Here is a 21,632-nt window from a genome sequence, read left to right as displayed (position 1 = left end):
CCCATATTGCTTTATTTTTCTAACGATCTGTAAGTTCTTGAAACTAGTACGCCAGTACTGTCATTAGTTGACAGGTGTCTCTATCAAACCGAAATGCTCAAGCTCCACTCTCAGAACGTGTAAGTGGAGCTTATCAGGATCGTTTCATCAATGCTTCATCTGCGGCGCTAGTGTAAATGTTGTAGTGCAGACTTTGTGAAATCATTTGTGTTGACATTGCACCCACCTCCACGACCACAGCAGAATATGCATCGACTGATTCAAACGCGTGGTACGGTCATATTTCATCTGCTCTAAAATGATATTTAAAAAAAAAATGTCGCACATTTTTTTTCTCAACGTGAATTAAAATACTGAACCATTTCTAGGCGAACCTTAGTCAAGGTGTGGAAAAGAGCAACAAGGCTTGTCGTCATGTAACACCTTAAGTCCCAACGTGCGCAGTTAATCAACGCTTAAGGAACGCAAATTATGTAGTAACACGTCGCCTACTGAGCCATTCCGAGGAGGGCTAGAACAGTAGGATTCCTCACTACAGGGAAAAATTAGTAACATATAGCTTTTCTCTAGTGCATATCCCCAGCAAAATGGAGAGCTCATGCATGACACCTGCTCGCAATTAGGTAAACATATACGCGATTCATTCATTTACGAGCCTAGTTTATGACTACTATGTCATCACAAACTACATGCATTGAGATTTCCGTTACTGTAATTCGTTAAAGCTCTGTAGTCTACATCATGTTGACCAACTCTGACAACAGAGTGAACACCAAAATATAGACTTCGCCGATACAGTCCAACGCGCCGTACAGACGCTGTATTGAACATACACGTCCACTTGAAGTCATAAATTGGTTCCTCCTGGGGCATTAGGATGGTTTAAACGTACATTTACGCTACACAAATGACAGTTTGGCTTGAATTACTCTCAGCCTATAGATGCTGCTGCCAGACGTTCCGTACATCCTCATTTTATTGGTTCGAAGGTATAAAAAGCTTCTTCCCGCACAAAATACGATACGGCGTGAAAATATACAATAGCTCATCACAACAACGAAAGGTTTCAAAATAATTCACGCAACCACAGCGACTGCTACAGGGAAGGCAACCAATGCCAGCAATGATTTCTATCCCGCAATCAAAATAAGCAACGTGAGCATAAACAAGCGTGTGCTACCCCTTTTACAACCCCCCCCCCCCAACCCCAATCCCCCCAGGCAACAGTCGAGGAAATGGAATGGAGGTCAGCGAGGCGCATTTAGAAAAATGAAAGACTGAGGGCCAGTAAAAGCGGAAGACCTCCTGGAAGCTTCAAAACCGGAGCGCCCCTATATGGTAGTTTCGCGAACTGCCGATAGAGGCAGAGAGGAGAAAGCAAGCTCAACTAACCAAGGTATACAAAAAGTTTCTGGATTGCCTCCGTGCGCGACCACAAATGTCAGCACAGGGGTGCGCTCGGAGGGTTAGTGACGCGAAAACCTGACAAGGCAAGGTGCCAAAATACTCCGCTACGCTAAAATCAGAGGTTCTTCTAGAAGCCATTTCCAAAACACGTGCGTGTGGCAGTTTGCGATAGCATCAAGGAACAAAAAGTTGCAGATATAAAGACTGCCAGGCAGACGCGTCCACTACGTACCGGTAGGTACGTTGGCGTGGGTACATTGGTACGCAAGTTGACTATTTCGAAGGCTATGCTGTTCCGACTGAAGTATGCACTTTGTAAAACTACGCGAGCAGTAAATAATATGATTGTCAAAGCGGTCATGGGCCGTCAATGCGATCGGCGCCCCTGGCGGAGAGGAGAGCAACTAGTTTCATTTTTGTGAACGGAGCCAGTTCGGAAACTTTTTGATACATCACCGTATGTACCCGCTGTTTTCATCCACATCTGACTCAGCCGGCCAAAGTCATTCGAGTGTAATAAGAAAGAAAAGACCAAATACGTCTTAGGCGTATTCTACCATTCCTCATGAGCGTTGAAATTGTTGCCGCTGTTGGAAAACTTTTTTTTCGAAAGCTGGAAGAGAAAAGTCGGATAGCACACCCGTTAAATTTACGCAGCCTTTAAAAAAGATACGTCGAACGCCTGTATCAAACCCGGTATGTATGCTTCGTGAGCGAAACTCGATCGGCCATGTGTTTTGTTGCCAGCTCAGAATATGCTATGCGTCAGCCTTGTGGTCAGTAGCCGTCGACCAGCCGTGGAAACATATATAGTGCCGATAACGCTGCTTTGTTCTCGAGCCGCGCGCTGACTTCCCTCTTTCCTGTACGCGTTGCAATCATTCACTTGGAGCTACGGCGAGTGGCCGTCCACAAGCGGCTCGGCACAGCATCACTTCATTTGAGCGCGCCTAGCTCAGCCCAACACCCACTCAATACATTCTGCTCAGCAGGGTAGTGACTCGGATTCAAAAACTCGCGCCTCTTGGACCGCGTGAGCGAGCGCGAGGTCGCTCCAGCCACTGTCGACGCGGAGAAGTATGGATTCTGCTGCGACACCGGTTTCCACCGGCACGAAGGTATGTACGCTTCGCCCAACACTCACTTCGCTCGTTTTGGCTCTACAGTAAGCATAGCGCGCTGGCTTTTTTCTTCTCCAACTCTGCTGAGAGCGTTACACGTTAAGTCGGCTTTACACGTGCTTGAAAATTGTAAAGTGAACTGCACGTTTCAGCTGTAAACAGTAACAGGGAGAAATACGCTTCTGGTATGAAAAAATCAGTAGCCGCTTGTGCCTCAATGACACATCACTGTGTCAAATACTCATTCACCTCCGAGGTGCGGAAAATAAATTGGAATAAGCAATCCATACGCAAGCTGGGCCTGTTGGCGCATACTCCGAGAGTAAAATAAGGACAGAAGGTGTCAGATTTCCTTTCTGTACACGCCCGCGGGCAGCCGTTTCCGCATTTGGAAACCTGCTGCCAGGCCCGCCACTATTGGAAGCGAGAAAAGTGCGTCACCTGCTCGCGGTTCATCGTGATCCCAACAAATCCCTCGTCTGCCTCGTTTTCTACAGCAGATGTATAAGGTGAAATGCGTTCCCGAAAAGGCGAAGAATTATTCTAAGAAGGTTCATACATGGCGGTTTCCTTACTCGAGTCTTGGAGCCTACGTCATCAGCCACTTCTCTTTTCACCGCTGTTGATAGCCAGAGGCAGCGCGCTCGGCTACCTTAGCCGTTTTTTGTGTGTGGAGACGCCTGAGTCTAGCGCCGGCCTCCGAAGAGGTGGAATCAACATGCGTTCGAGATATGGTCAACTCGGCCTTTCGTTTCTTCAAAACCATTTCTTCCCTCAGCAACCGTTGCAGATATTCTCGGAGCAGAACAAATGGATGAAAGATGGTGAAGAAGGGTGATATCCAAATCAAAGCGCGCGAGACTATATACCGTGCGCGCGAGGCCTACCTACCTACCTATATACCACTTCAGCTTGCGGGGAGAAAGGCTCCGATGGGTTTTACGTAGCACGCGGAAACACCGAATGGCTGTTCTCCATATCACGTTCAGGTTAGTGATACTAGCGAGTTCTTTAATGATTCTGTTCGTCGAATAACATAGAAGTCTGAGTCATGTGTGCCTCATTGCGTAAGTATTCCGGAGAAAGTGACAAACGAACTATTATAGTGATACCAATCATCTGTAAACCGCACATAGCTTCTATTCGACCAATGTGTGTTTTGTTTGTTAAATGAAAGCAGTTGGAGAAAAGGCGGCGGTGGCTGATTGGTATAAGGCAGCACACCAAGCGGAGGAATCTGTTTGCACCGTCTCTAGTTCAAATCCAGCTCGGGGCTGAAGATTCTGCTAGAGAACATTCGGTCGGAACGGCTCAGAATATTCGGATAAGTTCGCTCTCATACTGTCCCACATATTCGCCCTCTTGTTCGCCGTCTGGATCTACTTCATTTTCGGTTTCAGGTTAGAAAGATGTTCGCCTTAATTGACCGATAATGGGAGCTAAAAGCATTTCTTAGCTTAAGAGAAGAACAATACCCGCTACGTTCGGCTCTGTCCTCTGCTAACATCCGTACATAGTGCGCGGATTGTGAAGGCGTTCTCCACCAGCGAACTCGGAGGCGCTGTACCGGTCGGCTCGCGTGAAGACCTTTGCGCGAGGCACCGTCGCTGCGTGACTACAGGCACTGTCGGAAATTATCGCCGCCATAATTTGGATGTATACGTATCTTCATGTTTCTTCATAGTGAGGATGCTGCTGATGATGATGCTGTGCCACCGTGCTGCTGTGTCTCGCCGGGTCACGCACTGAAGCGCCTGAATAGCCAAGTGAAAAGTGAAAAGGCAATCAGTCTACATCGAGAGAAACCCGTGCAAGGGATCCGCCGAAATTATATATAAATTTTCATTTCTCGTACCAACATTTATATTTCCTAAAGTAGAGCAAAGATGAAATGAAGGACGGCTGCCATTTATTTGTTCAGAAATGACTAAATACAGTTTTCTTCCTCTCTATCTCCCTTTCTCTCTCTCTCTTTCCCTCTTCGTATTTCTCAACTCCGCGTGTGCCTGCTTCTACTCTACATCATAGACTACAGAAATTTCCCTCGTCTATTTCGTAATCCTTATTCATATCAAGCCAATGCATTCTTGTTTTGCAGGCGGTTGACTTGCCTACAGACCCTGATCTTAACGGTGACCAGGAATCAGATTCTCAAACCGTAAGTTAGACGGCGTGGCGTTGAGAAGCAAACGGTATTTTCTCTCTTTTCGGTGGCAGAGTGTGGGATGGAGTAAGTATAATGCAATAAATTGTAATTCATTATTTACCATTTTCTGAACCCACTTTTCATGCATGTCTTAAAGGATGTATCGCTATTTTAAGCATCGCGTCAATGAGTAGAACAACACTATCTAAGCCTCCATTATTACTGTTTTATGTGTGCACATGCACAAAAACATGCAGGCAGGTGTATACTAGCAAGAAAGTGTTCATACAATCCTGGAGATATGTACGAATATAACAATGAGATTGCTTGTGTGCTGCCTGACCTGCGTCCGGTGGAAACCGAAGGGATAGCCATCGTCATGTCACGAAATAAAGACGAGGGATAGTGACAAATGAGAGAGGAGATAATTACTATCTACAGCTGTGTGCAAAGATCGAATTTACAGAAACACACGTGATAGCTTGGCAGTCTAATGGCAAGCTTTCCGGCGGCGCTGCAGTCGCTAGCGGGCTCGCGGTAGGCAAAAGGCCAGGGAGTGGCGTCGCGGAGTTGCGTTGAGTGCGGGTTTTCAAGGCTTGTAAGCGCGTTTTCAGTTTTTGCGAATCACAGCAGTGGTTGATGCTTTGAACTTAGTAACTTATCGAAGTACACGAGCTCGCGTTGGCGACGTGCGGCGTATTCAGAGAAATAGTTCGCCACTTTGTATTGTAGTAAACGGAAAGCGTTTCTGGCATTGATTTCCACGCTAGGCATTGAATAAAATAAGAAGTTTTTGGCACTCTGCTCTAGCCAGAATGATTTTACTTCGGGAAAGTAGTGAGAGGAAGTGCTGGCGTTGTTTTGGCGGAGCAGACGTGCGCTCACCGTCTGCTAACATACGTACCTGCCGCGCTGTGCGAAAAGTGGGGGCAGCGTCGTGTCCCCATTCTCCTCTGTCTCGCTTAAGCTCTGTTTTTAGCCGCGGGATCAAGCATCAGCCAGGCCGACTTCTCTCACCGCTTGTTAAACTGGTCGATTTGGTGAAAATTTTTGGTTTCTGGAATTATTTTCTTTCTTAGCCCTGGGGTCTTCTGTTTCTTCGTGACGAAAAATTATAGCAAAATATTCAGTAGAAATTTATAAATTACTTTTTTTAAATGTGTGGTCGTCAAAAATTGTGAGGAAATTTCTTTTATTTCTTTGAGGCTTTCTTTGAGTTCAGTGCCGCATTTCTTTGACCAAAGCGCAAGCGAAGAGGCTAAAAACGAGGGAATAAACGTTAAGGTTCGTTTTCTGGCTTTTCACATTTTCTGCGATTGGCATCACTCACAACTTCGTAATTTCTTAACGCATGAAAATAGAAATTGAGGAGTGTAAAAAATCTCTCGATTTTCTTTTTCCTACACGTGCAGTACTATATGTTAGTTATTTTGTAAGAAACGTTTTCATGTAGCTATGCATGCATAAGTATTGATCATCTAAAAAAGAGCTAATAGCGTCATATACAGAACAGGGCTTTGTGAACATGCTGGCATAAAAAAATTTGCTCACTTTCTACTCAATTATTTAAGACCTTGAGGTAACTTGACGAGGGTGTTAATTATAATTACCCAAGAACTGCACCAGGTATAGCAAAAATGAAACGCATTGCTGAAACTAGCGTAGCAATTTTATATTTGCACCAAATTTAGTTACTTATCGCATGCATAAATAAGGAAAACACTTTTCATTGCCGCGCCCCCTCTCAATCTCGCCACGTGCCTGTTGGTAGCACGCCTGCGTCTGCTTCTTTCCAAACAAGCTTCGCGATCATGGACTGCATCATGAAGCATGACACATGCATGATGCAATGAAAAAGCATGTGGCTTTTAGTACACTTAAGAAGGTACGCAATTCTAAGCACGCCAACGTGACCGCGCAAGAACTTACGATACTTCTTTCTACTCGAATGAAATAATTATGTCTGTCATATTAAGAAACTCAAGTAAATAATAGATGTCATAAAACGCACCATTAAAACATGCTGTGCTATTACCAAAAGAACGCACTCGTTGGTGGCGAGTGAACCTGCTGGCGCCCCGTGCACACCGCGGCTGAAAGTGATAAATACGTGTGCAGCTACATATGTGCTTTTTTTTTTCTTGCGCAGTTATAAGCGCACTGTGCTGATCTTCAGGTGAATGGACGCAGTAACTTGCATGCTATTGAGTACATTGAGTGGCAGTGCCGATCGACTCCCAGACTTCGCGCTTTACTACCGCAGCCCAATCCCAGTTAGCCAGTTTCGTAATGCGGTATTTATCTGCGAGAAACCTATCGAGGCTAATTTAAATTTCCTTTTATGCTACTAATCGGATCCAACAGTGACGCAGCTGGTCAATACATGCTGCTTCTGCAGTGCGCAGGCATGGTGCAGCCGCCGGTAGCTGCGGTAGGCACGGCAGGCGGAACCTGTTTTGCCGACCATGCGAAAGTCGCTGCTGACATCACACCACCGCATCTTCGTGACGTCGCGGGGTGAAGGAGGTCTATAGAAAACAAAAGATCTCATTAAGAAGCGCCTGAACAAAAACACTCGAACCCCAAGATTAAACCAGCACAACTGTCCAAGCTAAACCGCAAGCGCAAGCAAAGCGATATGAAGGCTGTTTAGCCCGTTTTAGAGTGTGCAGGTTACTTAAAGCAGCCAAAAGGAATGTGGGCAAATGTATGAGATGCACGCACTGAAAGACAAGGAGGGAACGGTCATTAGCAATTGAAATTAATGAGGAATGTTCATGGACCTTGAGACAGAAATAGCGGTACTAAGAAATGCAAGCTCCACTGCTAATTAACACTAACGGAAGAGACAGGGGCGGCGCCAGGGCTTTCGTGGCGGAGTGGCATTGGTCTTCGCAAAAACTAAATTAAATGAGCAAAATGCAGCTGCGATTGAGGGCTTATCAAAAAGGGGGCCCAATGCGAGCTGCAGTATTGTGAAACGCCCTCCTCCTCGAGGTCTAGAAGAAGCCCTCGGCAGATTTTGCAGTGGCCCGGCAAATTGTGTGAGTGGCGACTGCCACCACTCCGCCGCTCTTGGCGCCGTCATTGGGATCTAAAGTAAGCTTTAGAGCAATGTACAAACGGAAAAGCTATTTCTGTAGTTCAGGCGGCCGCAGATCTGTTGATGGACGGTGTGTATATTGTGCTAAGAAACCTAGGCACCGCCCTGAATAAACAATGCTTCATTACCTCGAGCGTACTGAAACCGGCGAAAAATGCTTACATTATACATTATTCCGTAACACGGGAGATGTTAAAGACTAAAAATTATCGACCGATTATCTTATTGCCCATTGCGTGAAAGGGAGAGATACAGACAGAAACAAAACTCATTGGACAGTTCGGCTACCGAAAGAAGAAGCGCCAATGCGAACACAAGAGAGTGGCAGGGACAAAGCTTTACTGACAATTGATATTTTTAATAAGGTCTAATGCAACATTACATAAATACAGGAAACTTCACAACGAAATACGGCTGCTTACACGATGTTTCCAGGATCGTCTTCGAGGTTATAATCCTGATTCCTTTTGCGCCTTTCAAAGAACTTTCCCTCACTTGTCGATAAAGAGGTATGCTTTTATTCTCAAGCGCTCGTTTTCGTCAACAATAAAAGCTGTCTGTTAAATACAGTCAAGTTTTTGTGAAAGGGTATGTTATCGCCAAATGTATTGAGTTGCCTGTGCTTGGCAAGGGCTGCTGCCTTCAGTGGTCGTGTGAAAAATTATGAAAAGCATAGCAAATTAAAATATTAAAGGCCCAGTGTTGCCACGCTCATAGGCAGGAGCGGGTAACAGCTTCCTTAGCTGTATACATAAGTGGCACACCTACCTACTCCTGCAGCCCGGGGATATACCACTGCGGCTGACTGTACGGATGCTGACGAAGCAGGTGATCAGCGTTGAGACCTTTTCCAGCGACACAGTGCTCGACCTCAAGATGCAACTCCAGGACACAGTGGGGTATCCTGCGGACCAGCTGAAGCTCATCTTCACACGCCAGTAAGGTTCCTCTATGATTCTAAGGCATCGATAATTGTCGTGTGCTGCCCAGATATATCCTGGCGAGCCAGTAGTAGGTGACGCCCACGTTGAACCCCATCACGCAGCGAGCGTAAGCATTTAAACTCATGCGAGGACATGTTACTAACGTGTATTCGTGTGTGCTGAAATATGGCAGAAAAAGTCAGAAATACACTCTGAAATATTTCAGAGGAAACTCTTCCCTGTGTGGTGTCACTGAAATGAATGCAAGACCACGGGAGACGGGATGAGTGCACTCCCGAGTCCTCGTGCTTTCAGTCTTCTTGTTAGCACCAATAGGTAATAACTTAATTCTCACAACTTGAACTACCAAATTTCAACAGAAAGCGTATCGCTCGCACTTCAATGTAATGTAGACTACCTTTGACTGTCGTCATCGGACGAGAGGACATAGTAGTAGTGCTAAAAAACAAGGACGGCAGGATAGGAGGAGACAACACAGCCGCTAGTCATTGTACGACAGGAAGCCGCAGACCAAGACACGGCGCTTGTCGTTGCGTGCTGTGCACAGTGCAAGCGTCGATTAATGAGTGCGACGAACGTCTGCTTACTGGCATGAGACAGTATGTCAATGCTTCACATACGGCCTCATTTTTTTTTTGACAGTATACTTGGGAATATTGTTCTCCCATGTTGCCTACAGCGAAGTGGTTCTACAGCTGAGCCAGGAAGCTTATGAGGTCCCTGTCCACGATGTATCATTGAAAAAAAAACATTCCAGAGGGCGCTTACGACTGCTACGTCCTCTGAATGCGAAAGCAGTTGATTTTTTATTTTTATTTTCATTTCAGTTTATTTCTGAATTTTGACCTTCCTTTCTAATGCACACCTATTCATTAAGCCAACGCATATACTAGGTTTACCTGGGTTTCGCCAAGAAGCAACGCGGTTTTGAGGGATGCGGCCTGGTTAGTAAGGCTAGAAGCCTGTCAGCGTTGTTGTATTTCCATGCAATAAAGAAATAACCTTCTTTTGGCATATGAGTTGGGTGCTCGCATCACAATCCGAAAGTGTTTGGTACAATTCCCCACGCCTCCCGAAAAAAAAAATATTTTTCTTTGACACCACTGTGACGTCAACTGGGATTTTTCATAACCATTCCATTAAAAAATATACGGACGTACTAAAATCACGCAACAAGAGGAGCTTGCAGCTGAAATTTACGGATATTGTCATGTGGGACATGCGGATCTGCACTGGAGATCAGTAAAACTACTTGTAAGTTGTGCCTTTCCTGTCCTGCGCATTTTTGTTGCGTGCCATGCTCATTACGACGCCAGTGACAAAAGCAGTTCTCTCGGTGCCCATGCACAGTTCAACTTTGTAGACAGTTTGAACGATATCTTAGAATCAGTTGGGAAGCAGATAATTTACTGCAGTTGCGGACAGCAATAACTAGAATATCGAGACCATTTAGAACGTTCTACTGGTTTATAATTTTTACATGCACATATTTATCACAGGTGGATTAATTTTCGTACACGATTCTGGAAAACAATTAAGGCCGTTTAAAAAAATGACGCCCGCAGGACGAGACCAGGACGAGGCTCGCCAGCAGGAAGTTACAACATCCCGGTTACGCAAGCACATTCGCTCCTAAACACCCTTGCATAGGAGTGAAATACCATCGCCACTGAGCCTGAGCCCGTGTTTTCATATTTCCGTACACCTTCATATAACCACATGGTACTCACCGCGCAGAGTAGTGCACGTTCTGAAGGGCCGAAGTACTTCTACAAAATTTTGTGCAGCTGCACTTTTCTTTTCTTTGGTTGTTTATACCGCGCGTAATGCGAAATATCCTTTTTCCATCCTCCGTCTTTTTGTGTCTGGAAACCACACAGGAAATACGCGCTTCGGCCCTTTTACAACGGCAGTGAAATATTAGTGAGATTGTAGTGGCGTCAGCTTCGACTTGATGAGTCATGGAGCAGGCGAGCCCGACAGGTATACGCAAAGTTCATTCAGGTCTTGAAGGCAACGAGGCGGCAAACGATCTAGCTCGTGAGCTAACAAACCGAGTGGATCCTTGCCCGTACCTCACCCCTCTACCATCAAACTATGGGGAACGGCTGGAGATGCTTAGATTAGATCGTAGAATATATGCCCCTCCCCATATTAAACTCACCTCAGAAGAAGCCACATTTTGGAGGCGAATACAAACGAATACCTTCCCTAACCTGTACTTGTACAGCTTCATTCACCCTTCCAAATACCGCCCCTTCTGTACATGGTGCGGCGAAAAGCCTACGCTGTTTCACATTTCCTGGAATTGTCCCCAAAAACCACCTCATCTAAAAACATTACAGACATCATACGAGCAGTGGGAGGCAGCCCTGACCAGCAATGGTCTGGAGGACCAGTGTCGCATCATCAGACTGGTCCAGGCATCCGCCCAAGCCACCGGAGTCCTGAACTGAGGAGTCCGCCTACCTGACTCGTAGAACACTTCAATGAAATAATAAATGTTTTATCTCTCTCTCTCTCTCGTCCGGCCCAATGCCAGCCCAATTACAGCAACTGTCCGCATGGCCTGCGAGACACCTCTAGACACATATGCTGCTGGTATATTTCATGACGCCAAGGGTCCGATCGAGGTCACGTGCCCCAGACCAGCCTATCGCTGATCTCTGCGGCTAGATCAAAGGCTGTCTATACTTTCAACTATACAGGGGTTCCGAGCCTGTGCTGGAAGACAGCGACACCCTTGTGGAGTGCGGCATCACGGACGGCTCCGAACTATACCTCATTATTAGCGTTCGCAGTGGTTACTACCCACACCTGATGCCAAAGGTAAGTCCCTTTTGCCAAGGTTGCAATCATATTCACTTATTCCAATAATGCCCAGTGTCGCGAATTCGCAACATAATGTTTACACACCGTGCACTTGTCACTAAATGGAGCTTGCATATAACCTTTGAGGTCAACATGTCAGTAGCAGCGCTTTCCAGTAAATATGTTTGGCGTCGCTTTCAGCAAGGTGCGCGAAAAAAAAAGAGGGGGGGGGGGGGCGTGATTTCCAGCCCTCTTCTCTCGTATTTTGAGAAATTTCGCGGAAGAAATAGGAAGAGGTTTGCTGACTAAAGACAGAGGGACACGTAATTACACGGTATGTTGGCAATGCGTTAGCGTCCAAAGCTGGTGATGACTTTACCGGAAGTGTCGATCAAGGTTTCCGAAGATCTCCGGAAATCTTGAAGAGTATTCGTATATCTCCCAATGTAAATCTGGAACCTATTAATGCCCCCCTAAAGGCATTCCAGGTCCAAATAAGCTCATACTTTTTACTTCTACCAGAGCGATAGCGCAGTCACTTGTGCATCCGCCTCGCACGCGGGAGGTGCAGGGTTCGATCCCCAATGGCACCGAGTACCCACTGGTGATACAATGGGTAGAAGTTTTCCCTTGCCTGGTGCTCGACTTCTTTAAGGTCAAATGCTTGGGATATGGGTCTTTGACCCCGCCTTGAGCAGAAGAAAAAAAAACTCGTTTCAAGCGCTCTTCGGCCATAGATGCCTTCGGGCCATAAAAATTCATCATCATCATTATCACTTTATACTTTGATGGCATGCGCGCGTGCTTCCGCGGAAGGTCCGAAATCAACTGAAATAGCCGATTTTTCCTACCGCTACACGCAGGAGCCGGAGCCCGTCAAGCTCTCCATCAGGATTCGTCGCGGCAAATGTGTGGTCGTGAAAACCCGCCGCAGTGCAACCGTGGGAAGCGTGAAGCACAGCATCGAGAAACAGACCGAGCTGCCGGCGGCCAAGCAGATACTCACGTACTGCGGCAAAGCCATGAGCGACAAGATGACGCTGGCACACTATGGCATCCGCGATCGATGCGTTGTGCAACTTTCCATGAACAACTCTGAAGACGGGTCTTTGCAACCGACAGTGGAAGACGGAGGGCTGAGTGCCCCAAATGGTATTCTTAGGCAACTGCGGCAGGTCTTCTTTTTAATAACGCGTATTTTTTATAAATAAGTAAAAGCGATCATCACCGCATCGAGTAAAGGAATCCACGTTCTTGACAGCCGAAACCAGCCCATAGTTGCTAAATGTACCAATCGAGTACCATGACCTTCTTGAAATGCATACACAGCTGGTTCTTTAAAAATGCGTCAGTACTTTACACTGCACTCTGTCAGTGACATCAGTCGTGACGAAGACAACAGCAGGTGGGGAGGCAAACGGCCAATCACAGACACGGTTGGTCTGGTCGCGACACCGCTATTGGCCATCCTCCTGCAGCCACGCCCAGACCGCCTGAGCCACGCGGACCACACTGCGTCAATTCGCTGCACGGCCGCCGCCCAGTTCCTCTGCCGAAATGCTATTAGCGTCGATAACGGTCGTCAAGCGTGGCGACGAATGAAGGCGACGGATTTTTTTTTATGAAAAACCAGTCCATCAGTGCGAGAGTGCGCGAGACGTGTTTATGCAAGCAAATAAGTGGCACCTTGGGAGCGAACAGCGTGACGCCTTCTCTGATGGCGTGCGTCACTGGGAGCTGCGACGTATGGCAAAGGACCGAATGAATGGAGAATTAAATGAATCATTAGAATATACAGCCCCAGGGGTCTTTTTCTAATCAGCAGGCGTCTCTTACGAAAACATGTGCGGTAGCTCAGCTCCCGAAATGTGCTCATGGCACATGCCGCAATCGTTTAATCAACGCTCCGCATGCGGCATTAGTCTGATTTCTAAAGTCGGGTTCCGTGTCCACTGACCTTGACTGGCATTATGTGCCCTCCAGCCAGTATACGAGTATACGCAAGATTACTCCGTTATTAGTGAAGCGTTGTAAACGGGGGGTACCGTCATAGTTTTTCGGGCTGATACCCGCAGCCAGTGATGTTCCCGGATTGAAGAACTCCCATTCCTGTCGTTTAAAAGCCAACCGCAACAAAACATCTCTTGGCGTAAAGACTTTATGCAGTACGTTAAGAGACAGCACTAAAAGAAAAAAAGATGGCATTCATAATAGAAGTGGGTGTCAGGAGCAGAGGTGGGCAAATGCCCTCATTTTTAATTTTCCTCCCTCACCTTCACTTTTGAAACCATGGCCCTCTCTAGGCCTCGCCCTCATTTTGAAAAGTTATCCGGCCCTCTCTCACTCTCACCATCACTTCAAAAAATTTGCGCGCCCCCCCCCCCCCCTTTTCGCCCTCACATCGTCGGCCCTCCGTTATCTTCACCCTGATTAACAGTCGTTTTAAAACTCGGGCTACTTTTTGTAGTCGAAAACTTTTGTGATATTACCTAGTAATAAACAAACAAGACAAGTCCTCAAGACACTAGTGGACGAGAGGCTAGAGGCTTATACTGTTGTGTGTGTGTGGTGTATGTGTGCGCGAGTTGTTTGAGCTAGCACGTGAGACAACCCCAAGACGGTTACGAGTTCAGTCCTAACATATCAATCTGCCTTTACTTCTGGCACGCATTGCATGTATACATGTGCCCTGCATTCATAACATTTCATTGTTATTTATATCGTGTGCTAGAATGAGTCAGCGCGTTGTTGTGTCTGTGTACGAAAACTAATGTAAGCCAAGAATATTTAGAAAACAATTCAGTTGTGTTTACCACAACAGTTGCAATAAGTGCTAAGTGTAGGATAGACTCAGAACCAGGAAAGTTTGTAGGCTGCTTAATTACCATTACCCAACGACACTGGGATAGCACCGGGTCCTCTGAATTTCACTGCTTCCCATCTCCCGCCATTTCGTGCGGTTTGCTGCATACTCGTCTTATGACGCTTCCACGCGCACGGACAGAAGATGATGAAGACCACGCTTTCAAACTACAGCGTGAGAGACTGGCAGTTTAGCACGCGTGAACGCAGCTACGTAATGAAGACGACGGCTTTGCAAGCACAGATCGAGAGCTTGGCAGTTCACACAGGCAGGATGTTAAGATTTCTCCCAACTGATTGTTTATCTGACGGAAGTGTATTAACCGACCGAATTTAAACCGGAGTGGCACTCTCTCTTCGTGATGTACTCTCTTACTTGAGTGAGTGAATGAATGAATTTATTTGACAGAAATACGAAGAAACTCTGTCGAGGAGGCTGACAAAAAGGCAACGAATGCCTGACTAAGGGTCAGTCCCCTCTCCGAATCCACAAAACAATCAAGCAACACACGGTAAGCAAAGTTACATAAACTATATACGTACACCGAAAATGCAAGGTGCACGCAATCCATAACAGAAACAGTGAAAGCATGACCAGTGAAAGCAGAGCACTTCGCGTCTAGTGCTCATGCAGTTGCTCTGTCTTTTTGCGATGTGTTTCGTGGCGTTTCCTAAATTCATTCATTCATTTATTGTACCCTTAAAGGCCCTTTTCGGGCATTACATAAGGGGGGGGGGAACAGTTGAAATACAAAGTAAAGAGAATAACAATGTTAAAATGATACAGTAAAATACAACACAATGCAAAAAGGATCTGGAATACACTGTGAAATGTTAAAATGCAGTTCTAAACAATACATGGTGGCGGATAGGCTAAATAGGGAATAACAAGAAAAAATAAATGGTAAAAATCAAAGCATCAGGTTTTTTGTTTTTTTTTTTCATTTGATGTAATGTTCGATTAGTGCGTCTCTAAATTTACTAGCGTCACGCTTGTTTACGATGTGATCTGGTAACTGGTTCCAATTTTCTATTGCTGTACGTAGCAAGGATTTATTGAAGGCTATTGTAGAACCATGTAAACGCTGAACACCCAGGGAATTGAAGAGGCGACGCGATGTTCGGATGGGAGGTAGGAGTAATGAGTCACGGAGGTAAGGAAAGTTGTAATACAATTTATGAAAAAGGCAAAGTCGGGAGATTTTTCGACGGTTCTCAAGTGGTAGCAGATTGAGTGTTGATTTAATCCTGGTGATGCTGTAGTATCTGTCATAATTTGAGGTTATGTAACTTTGTAAATAATTTAGTTAATGTAAATTGAATACATTTTCAGTCCAATATATACCACGCTTTAAAAAAAAGCTGTGGCGATCGCGTTTTGGTCTTAACCAGCGGCCAGCGGAACTGATTATTTAGCGCCGCCGTGGGTTCGGATCCCGTTCCCCCAGCTATAGTTATTTTTTCTTCTTTAGTGCCTTCCCCAGCGCTATGCCGGCTTTCCTCTGCAGTGAGGTTCGCGAAGAAAACGAAGAAGCTACGTTTGGGTAGATACGGCCGCTGGGCGCAACTGACCTACCCGTACGGCGACATGAATCGTGGCCGCTTCGCGTCTGCTCTGAAGGCAGGCATCAAGGAATTCAAATCTACCCTGACCAAGGCAGAGGTACGAGATTCGAGCGGTTCCATCAGTCTGGCCGAAATGGGAAGGCTGCTTCGGGCCGACCGCTCGCGTCCTTACAGAAACGATGCGGGCGGAAGCAACGAAGGACGTGATGTGCGGCGTGGCTCCAAAAGACACCTAGAGAGCCGCTCCAGGGTATCGAAGAGAGCGTCTGAAAGCCAGCCTTCGCGCGAGAAGTCCACGAAGCGTGCAACGCCAGAAACTCGTTCCAAGCGCAGCACTTCGAAAGTGCAGAGGCGAAGCTTGTCGGCTGCCAGAGCGTTTCAAAGATCATCTGTGGGTGCGCGTCGCAGCAGGGCAAAAGGCGGCCCTTCACGCGACGACCAGCTGATCGGCGATGCCACGTTGCAACGTTCCCGACTGTATTCCACTTTGGGGAGGTGCCGAAGTTCAGTGTATCGCAACTCTATGCCCGCATCGACCTCCGAGCTAACAGAGCTCGGCAGGTCTTCCTTCGATCACCGACGACGGCGGGGACAGGTCGGTTCTACGACTGAAGGCGAGCCGCTGTTTAAGCGCCGCCGAAGTACGAAGCTCGCCAGGTCCCGTAGGTCGCCCTCTACCGCGCCCTGCGGGCTGACTTCGACCAGCGGCACTCTGACACACTCTTCATTGTTCAGAGGAGCCACGAGGAAACCTACGCTGCAGTTTGAGTCGCGGAGGCGCGACACGTCGAGCACCCTGCTGTTCGTGCTGGGGGTGCTGAGCGCTTCATTGGTCGCCTTCGTGGTGGCCTTCTCCGCCAGTGAGTTCCTGTTCAAAACGCACGGTGTTCAACTGGAAAAGGTCGGGGAACGCATGACCATCGCACCGCCACGCGTTGACGTGCAGGAGCCGGCCGCACCTCTCGTCATCGGCACCACGTCTGCCGCTTCGATCAATGGCAAAAGCGGAACGCGGCTCTTCGATGTGGATGAGGCCGTTACTGAAGATGAGGACAGAGATTAGATTGGGCATAAAAAATACAGTGCCTGGCCCACACTAGGATGAGAACAGACAGAATGTAGCGACCAAAAGGGGCTCTTTAAAAAAAAAGGCTTTCTGAGAACAAGATCGCGCTGACTGTTTTCATTCATGTCAAGCGCTGTTTCTCTGCGCTGCTCGCGTTACCTTCCATGCATGCAATTATTCTTTGCTCAAGTCGTACGCATCGTCACCGTACAGTCTCGCCCCGGCATAGATGCACGCGTATGTAATAAAGTTAAATTTATTTTGCTGAAAGAAAATTAAAGCGGTCTGAGACGCGGCCGGGTTCCCTGTGGTCATGCAGAGCTTCCCGTCGGTATGAGCAAAAACCTTGACTTCTGGATGCTTCCCAAGAAGGAGTGCGTACTTTGGGTGAAGCTTGCAGGCTTCGCAGGGGCTCAAGCCGCGCGGTGGCTCAGTGATTAGACCGTTCGGAGGCTGAGTCCGGTGACGCCTGATCATATCTCAGCCGCGGCAGCCCCATTTGGAACGATGCGAAATGCCAAAGACGCCCGGATATTCTGGGCGTTTACATGATCCCGACAAAAGTCGGGTCGAGTAGCCTGTCGGGTTCAAAACCGGTTGTCGAGCTCATGTAAACGCTAGGGGGTCGAGCTGCGCCAGCCCGACTGCAGGGGTGGGTTGTCTCGGCCCGAACCGATTGGAAGGAGTTCCGCGTCGGCTTAGCGCGTCTTCTGCCCCCTCTCTGGAAAACCTACACAGGAAAAACCTGTTTCCGGTCATGCCTGGGCTAGGGTGGCTACCTGGGCGTTCCTCCTCTTCTAGCCTCCGCGCGTGGTTTGCTTGCTCGACGCTAGGAGTAGCGGCAATCCCTGCCCGACTAGTGTTCCTGTAGGAACACTGTAGGAACACTATGCCCGACTAGGGTGCCTCGATATGTGCCTCCCTGCACCGCGGCGCTAGCATCGAGGCAACCTATGTCCGACAGAAACGGGTTCATATAAACGCGGTTGAATCAGGCTGGGCCATCCCGACCCGACCGTCAGCAGCCGTTAATCGCTTCATCGCCTCTTTCTCCTATCTTTTACTCCCTCCATCATCCAAGGCGCCGTTACACTGACACCCAGCGCGCACCTCATCGTTGCCATCGGGGAATGAATGAATTAGGGTGGGAAGGAAGAGGGAAATAAGTGCCATTGTGGAGGGCTCCGGATTAACTACCGCTTGAGATTCAAATCACACGCGCCGCATTTGCACTACACCCCTTCTTCACACCTACCTTGGTGACTTAGTGGCTTTGGCTTTCGGTTACAGCAGCAGCGAAACGCAAAAACTTTCTCATGCCCGTTGCGGCGGCTCAGTGATTAGGGCGCTCGGCTACTGAGTCGGTGTTCCCGGGTTCGAACTCGACCGCGGCGGCCGCGTTTCAATGGAGGCAAACGCAAAAGGCGCCCGTGTACTGTGCGATCTCAGTGCACGTTAAAGATGCCCTACTGGTCCGAATTATTCTGGAGCCTTCCACTCCAGCCGGGCCACACCTCTTAATCCGCCGCACGGGGTTCAAGCATATAACGTCGGCAGCGACCACTTTATCATTAACGCTACCCTTACATACGAAACCAAACTGTTGGTTCCCCGCACTAAACTCCTCACAGACTGGGACAAACTTCGTATTTATCTTGCGAAGACCAAGCAGCCCCAACACCCCCCCGCCCCCACAATAGCTGAGTGGACCAACAGTATCAAGCAAGCTATGCACACCACCAGCAGACGAGTCAAGAACACACCAACGGCACCACAGGTAGACACACACCTCCTACATCTCTTGGAAGCTCGCCAACGCCAACGCCGCATACTACGCCTCCGCAACTCCGCCCTCATACAGGGTGCGGAAGCATATATAACCACCCTCGCTCGAAACAACTCGGCCTCCTTCTGTAGCAGCCTCAAGGGCACTTTAGACGCAAAACGCACCTGGGCCATTCACTGAGGCCTCCTACAACCCACCACCAGCTAAACCCAAACTCACAACACCGCTCAACGTCTCATTCAACTTGAGCTGTAAAAGGACACCGACATCACTCAAACTTTACGAAACATATTCATCGTGACAACCATTCCATCGATTGTTATAGAACCACTTACCCTAGCTGCCCCCTCCAACTAACCCGGACCTCGACAAGAACTTCCCCCATAGTGAGGCCAAACGATCACTGGTCATCATACACCGCTCTACAGCACGCGGACCAGACCACATCATATACAAGGTCCTCCGCAGCTTTGATGACACCTCACACTTCAGGAACTGACGAACCTCTTCAATCAACTGGCGCAAAGGGAGGCTGCCCTCCACCTGGAAACACTCACGCATCACTATTATTTCCAAACCCGACAAGGCACTCCTCCTCCTAAACATTTGCCTTATCTCCCTCACCAGTTGCTTCGGAAAATTGTTTGTACATTTCCTTAACAGACTGCAACCCTTTCTAGAAATCTCGAGATTCCCATTCAACAACCAAATCGGCTTTCATCCCATTCTCTCGGCACAAGACATACTCCTATCCCTATCCCACACAGGAAATCTCGTGGGTTCTACTCACACACCGCTAAATCACAAGTCATTACAAAAACAGCCGCTCCACCCTCCCATCACCTCACCGTACACTACATTCAAAACATAGAGGGGTCTGGTGGCAACTGCATGCAGACTGCTACATCGCACCCTACCTTCTTCATCGCAACCACCCTGCATTGACCCTCCCAAACTGCACAACATGTGGGACAACCATGGCCACCTTCATACGTTATACCTGTGAGAATGCCCCGAACCAATGGCAGTTCCCTCCCTACCCAACCGATCCCCTCCTCATGGGAGGCCGCTCTGCAAGTTGCTCAGCCAACTGGCAAATCGTGGCTACAGAGCTCTTCGTGAAGCCCGGTCCTGTGGACTCTTTATTATTTATTATTTTATTTTATTTATTACTACCTCAAAGGCCCCATTGAATGGGTATTACATGAGGGAGTGGTGTTCAAGGCACATATGTTTGATTCGATGGATGATCTGAATGACGATGGGTCTGAATGAAGTACGACGGCGTTGGGCAAGCGATTCCAGTCCTTTGCAGGGCAAAGGGAGGGTAAACGGCCTTCTGGTGGTTCGGGCGCCTGGAGATGCGTTAGCCAGGGCTGACAACAGACTTGATCGTGAGATGATAGTAAAACTTATGAAAGAGGCACAGTCTTGCAATAGTACGGCAGTCTGCTAAGTTTGTAAGATGAGCATTACGTTTTCGTTCTGTGACACTTGCGTGATAGGAATAGGCCGAGTGAATTAATCTTTTGCTACGCGGTTTTCGGTTGCTTATAGTAAGTTAGAATGGTTACTTCGATAGGGGTCCCAAATAGCGCATGCGTATTCCAGTCTGGGACCAATGAATGTTAAATGAGCTATAACTTCACTGATGGGGAGGCTAGGTGAAGGGTTCGCCGAAAATAACCGTGAACGCGAATAGCATCGTTAGTAATCTGCGTTATGTGATGTGACCAATGAAGATCTGGGGTAAATGAACACCGAAGTATTTAAGTTCTGTCACAGCAATGATTTTGGAGTTGGAGGTAAAATAGTTTGGAGTTTGTTGGGAATGACGTCGATGAAAGGATAGTATATGCTTCTTTTTTTTCACGTTTAAAGATTTAAAGATAAGTAGGACAAGTAGAAGCCCAGCCTTGAAGTCCCTTTGTTCTTTTGCTAAAATAAAGTTGTCACCACCACCGGCATCTCTTTATCCCTTTCTTCTTCCACTCCCTCATTTATCCCTTCCCTTGCGGCGCATTTGAGGTGACCACCAAGATGTGAGCTAGACATACATGTTACTGCGCCATTCCCTTTCCTCGAAAAACTTCTCATTTTGGCGCTTCGCCTCTACCGAAACGCGGCCGCCACGGTCAGGTTCGAGCCCGGGTAGCGTTTTGAAAGAGGCGAAACGCAAGAGGTGCCTGCGCGCTGTGCGATGTGAGCGCAGATCCCCAGGAGGTCGAAATTATTTCGGTGCCCTCCACTGCAGCATCTCTTTCCTCTGTATAAATCATTGGCTCATGAAGCAATAGTGATGTAGTATGAGGTATTAAAACAGTAGACAGCTACAGCCAGTTTCTTTGTCGGACCTCTTAAGAATTGCGTGTTTTACTTTGTTCGATATCTTTATAAACAATCTATGCAAATCCTACGCAGTGAAATCCTCAAATGGGTTTCAAGTAGAAGTAACGTTCGGCCAACAGCAGCAAAATCGTTAAAAGGATCAAAGTTAAAATTTAGCCAGTTGATCAAGAGAAATTTGTTTCGTTTTCAAGAGAGAAGTTGAATTTCATATCTACTCAGATACGCACCATTGACAAACGCCGAAAGCGTTCTTTTTTAAATGTTTTACAAACAAAACCAAAATCTTTTTTAATACTCAAAAATTAAAATTTGCGGTCCTTCTTATTTTTGTTTTTACTTTGAAAGCGTTTTTTTTTTCAACCAGATTTAAAAGAAAGAATCGATTTCCATGCTTTTTCAGCCTCGGGCACCGTGGCCTCAGGTGATATTTATTTCACTGTGATTAGCAGAATGTGATTCTCTGCTCCGGCA

At 47.3% G+C, this 21,632-nt stretch overlaps 1 protein-coding gene across 2 annotated transcripts; it reads left to right on the top strand.

Annotated features, from left to right (window-relative positions):
• The first annotated feature begins 2,209 nt into the window (after positions 1 to 2,209).
• On the top strand, positions 2,210 to 14,907 carry LOC144136528 (uncharacterized). 2 transcript variants are annotated; one of them, XM_077668909.1, is made up of 5 exons: positions 2,217 to 2,525; positions 4,627 to 4,686; positions 8,558 to 8,715; positions 11,430 to 11,550; positions 12,396 to 14,895. In XM_077668909.1, exons 1-5 carry the CDS (start codon positions 2,487 to 2,489, stop codon positions 12,741 to 12,743), a joined length of 726 nt encoding a protein of 241 aa, XP_077525035.1. In that variant the 5' UTR covers positions 2,217 to 2,486; the 3' UTR covers positions 12,744 to 14,895. The 2 variants fall into 2 exon arrangements, with proteins under 2 accessions (XP_077525036.1, XP_077525035.1); XM_077668910.1 differs by lacking the exon at positions 4,627 to 4,686 and having other exon boundaries at positions 2,210 to 2,525; positions 12,396 to 14,907.
• Positions 14,908 to 21,632: the final 6,725 nt, after the last annotated feature.

The sequence above is a fragment of the Amblyomma americanum genome, chromosome 6 (genome assembly GCF_052857255.1).
Source record: "Amblyomma americanum isolate KBUSLIRL-KWMA chromosome 6, ASM5285725v1, whole genome shotgun sequence".
Classification (NCBI taxonomy): Eukaryota; Metazoa; Arthropoda; class Arachnida; order Ixodida; family Ixodidae; genus Amblyomma; species Amblyomma americanum.
The sequence above is the reverse complement of the archived record's forward strand: the minus strand, read 5'-3'. Positions and strand labels throughout refer to the sequence as shown.

Excerpts from the sequence above, each read along its gene's own strand:
- LOC144136528 (XM_077668909.1), top strand. The coding sequence starts at position 2,487 with ATGGATTCTGCTGCGACACCGGTTTCCACCGGCACGAAG. Across the intron at positions 4,687-8,557 it reads AGGAATCAGATTCTCAAACC|CCCGGGGATATACCACTGCG; the intron begins GTAAGTTAGACG and ends CTACTCCTGCAG. Across the intron at positions 8,716-11,429 it reads AAGCTCATCTTCACACGCCA|GGGTTCCGAGCCTGTGCTGG; the intron begins GTAAGGTTCCTC and ends TCAACTATACAG.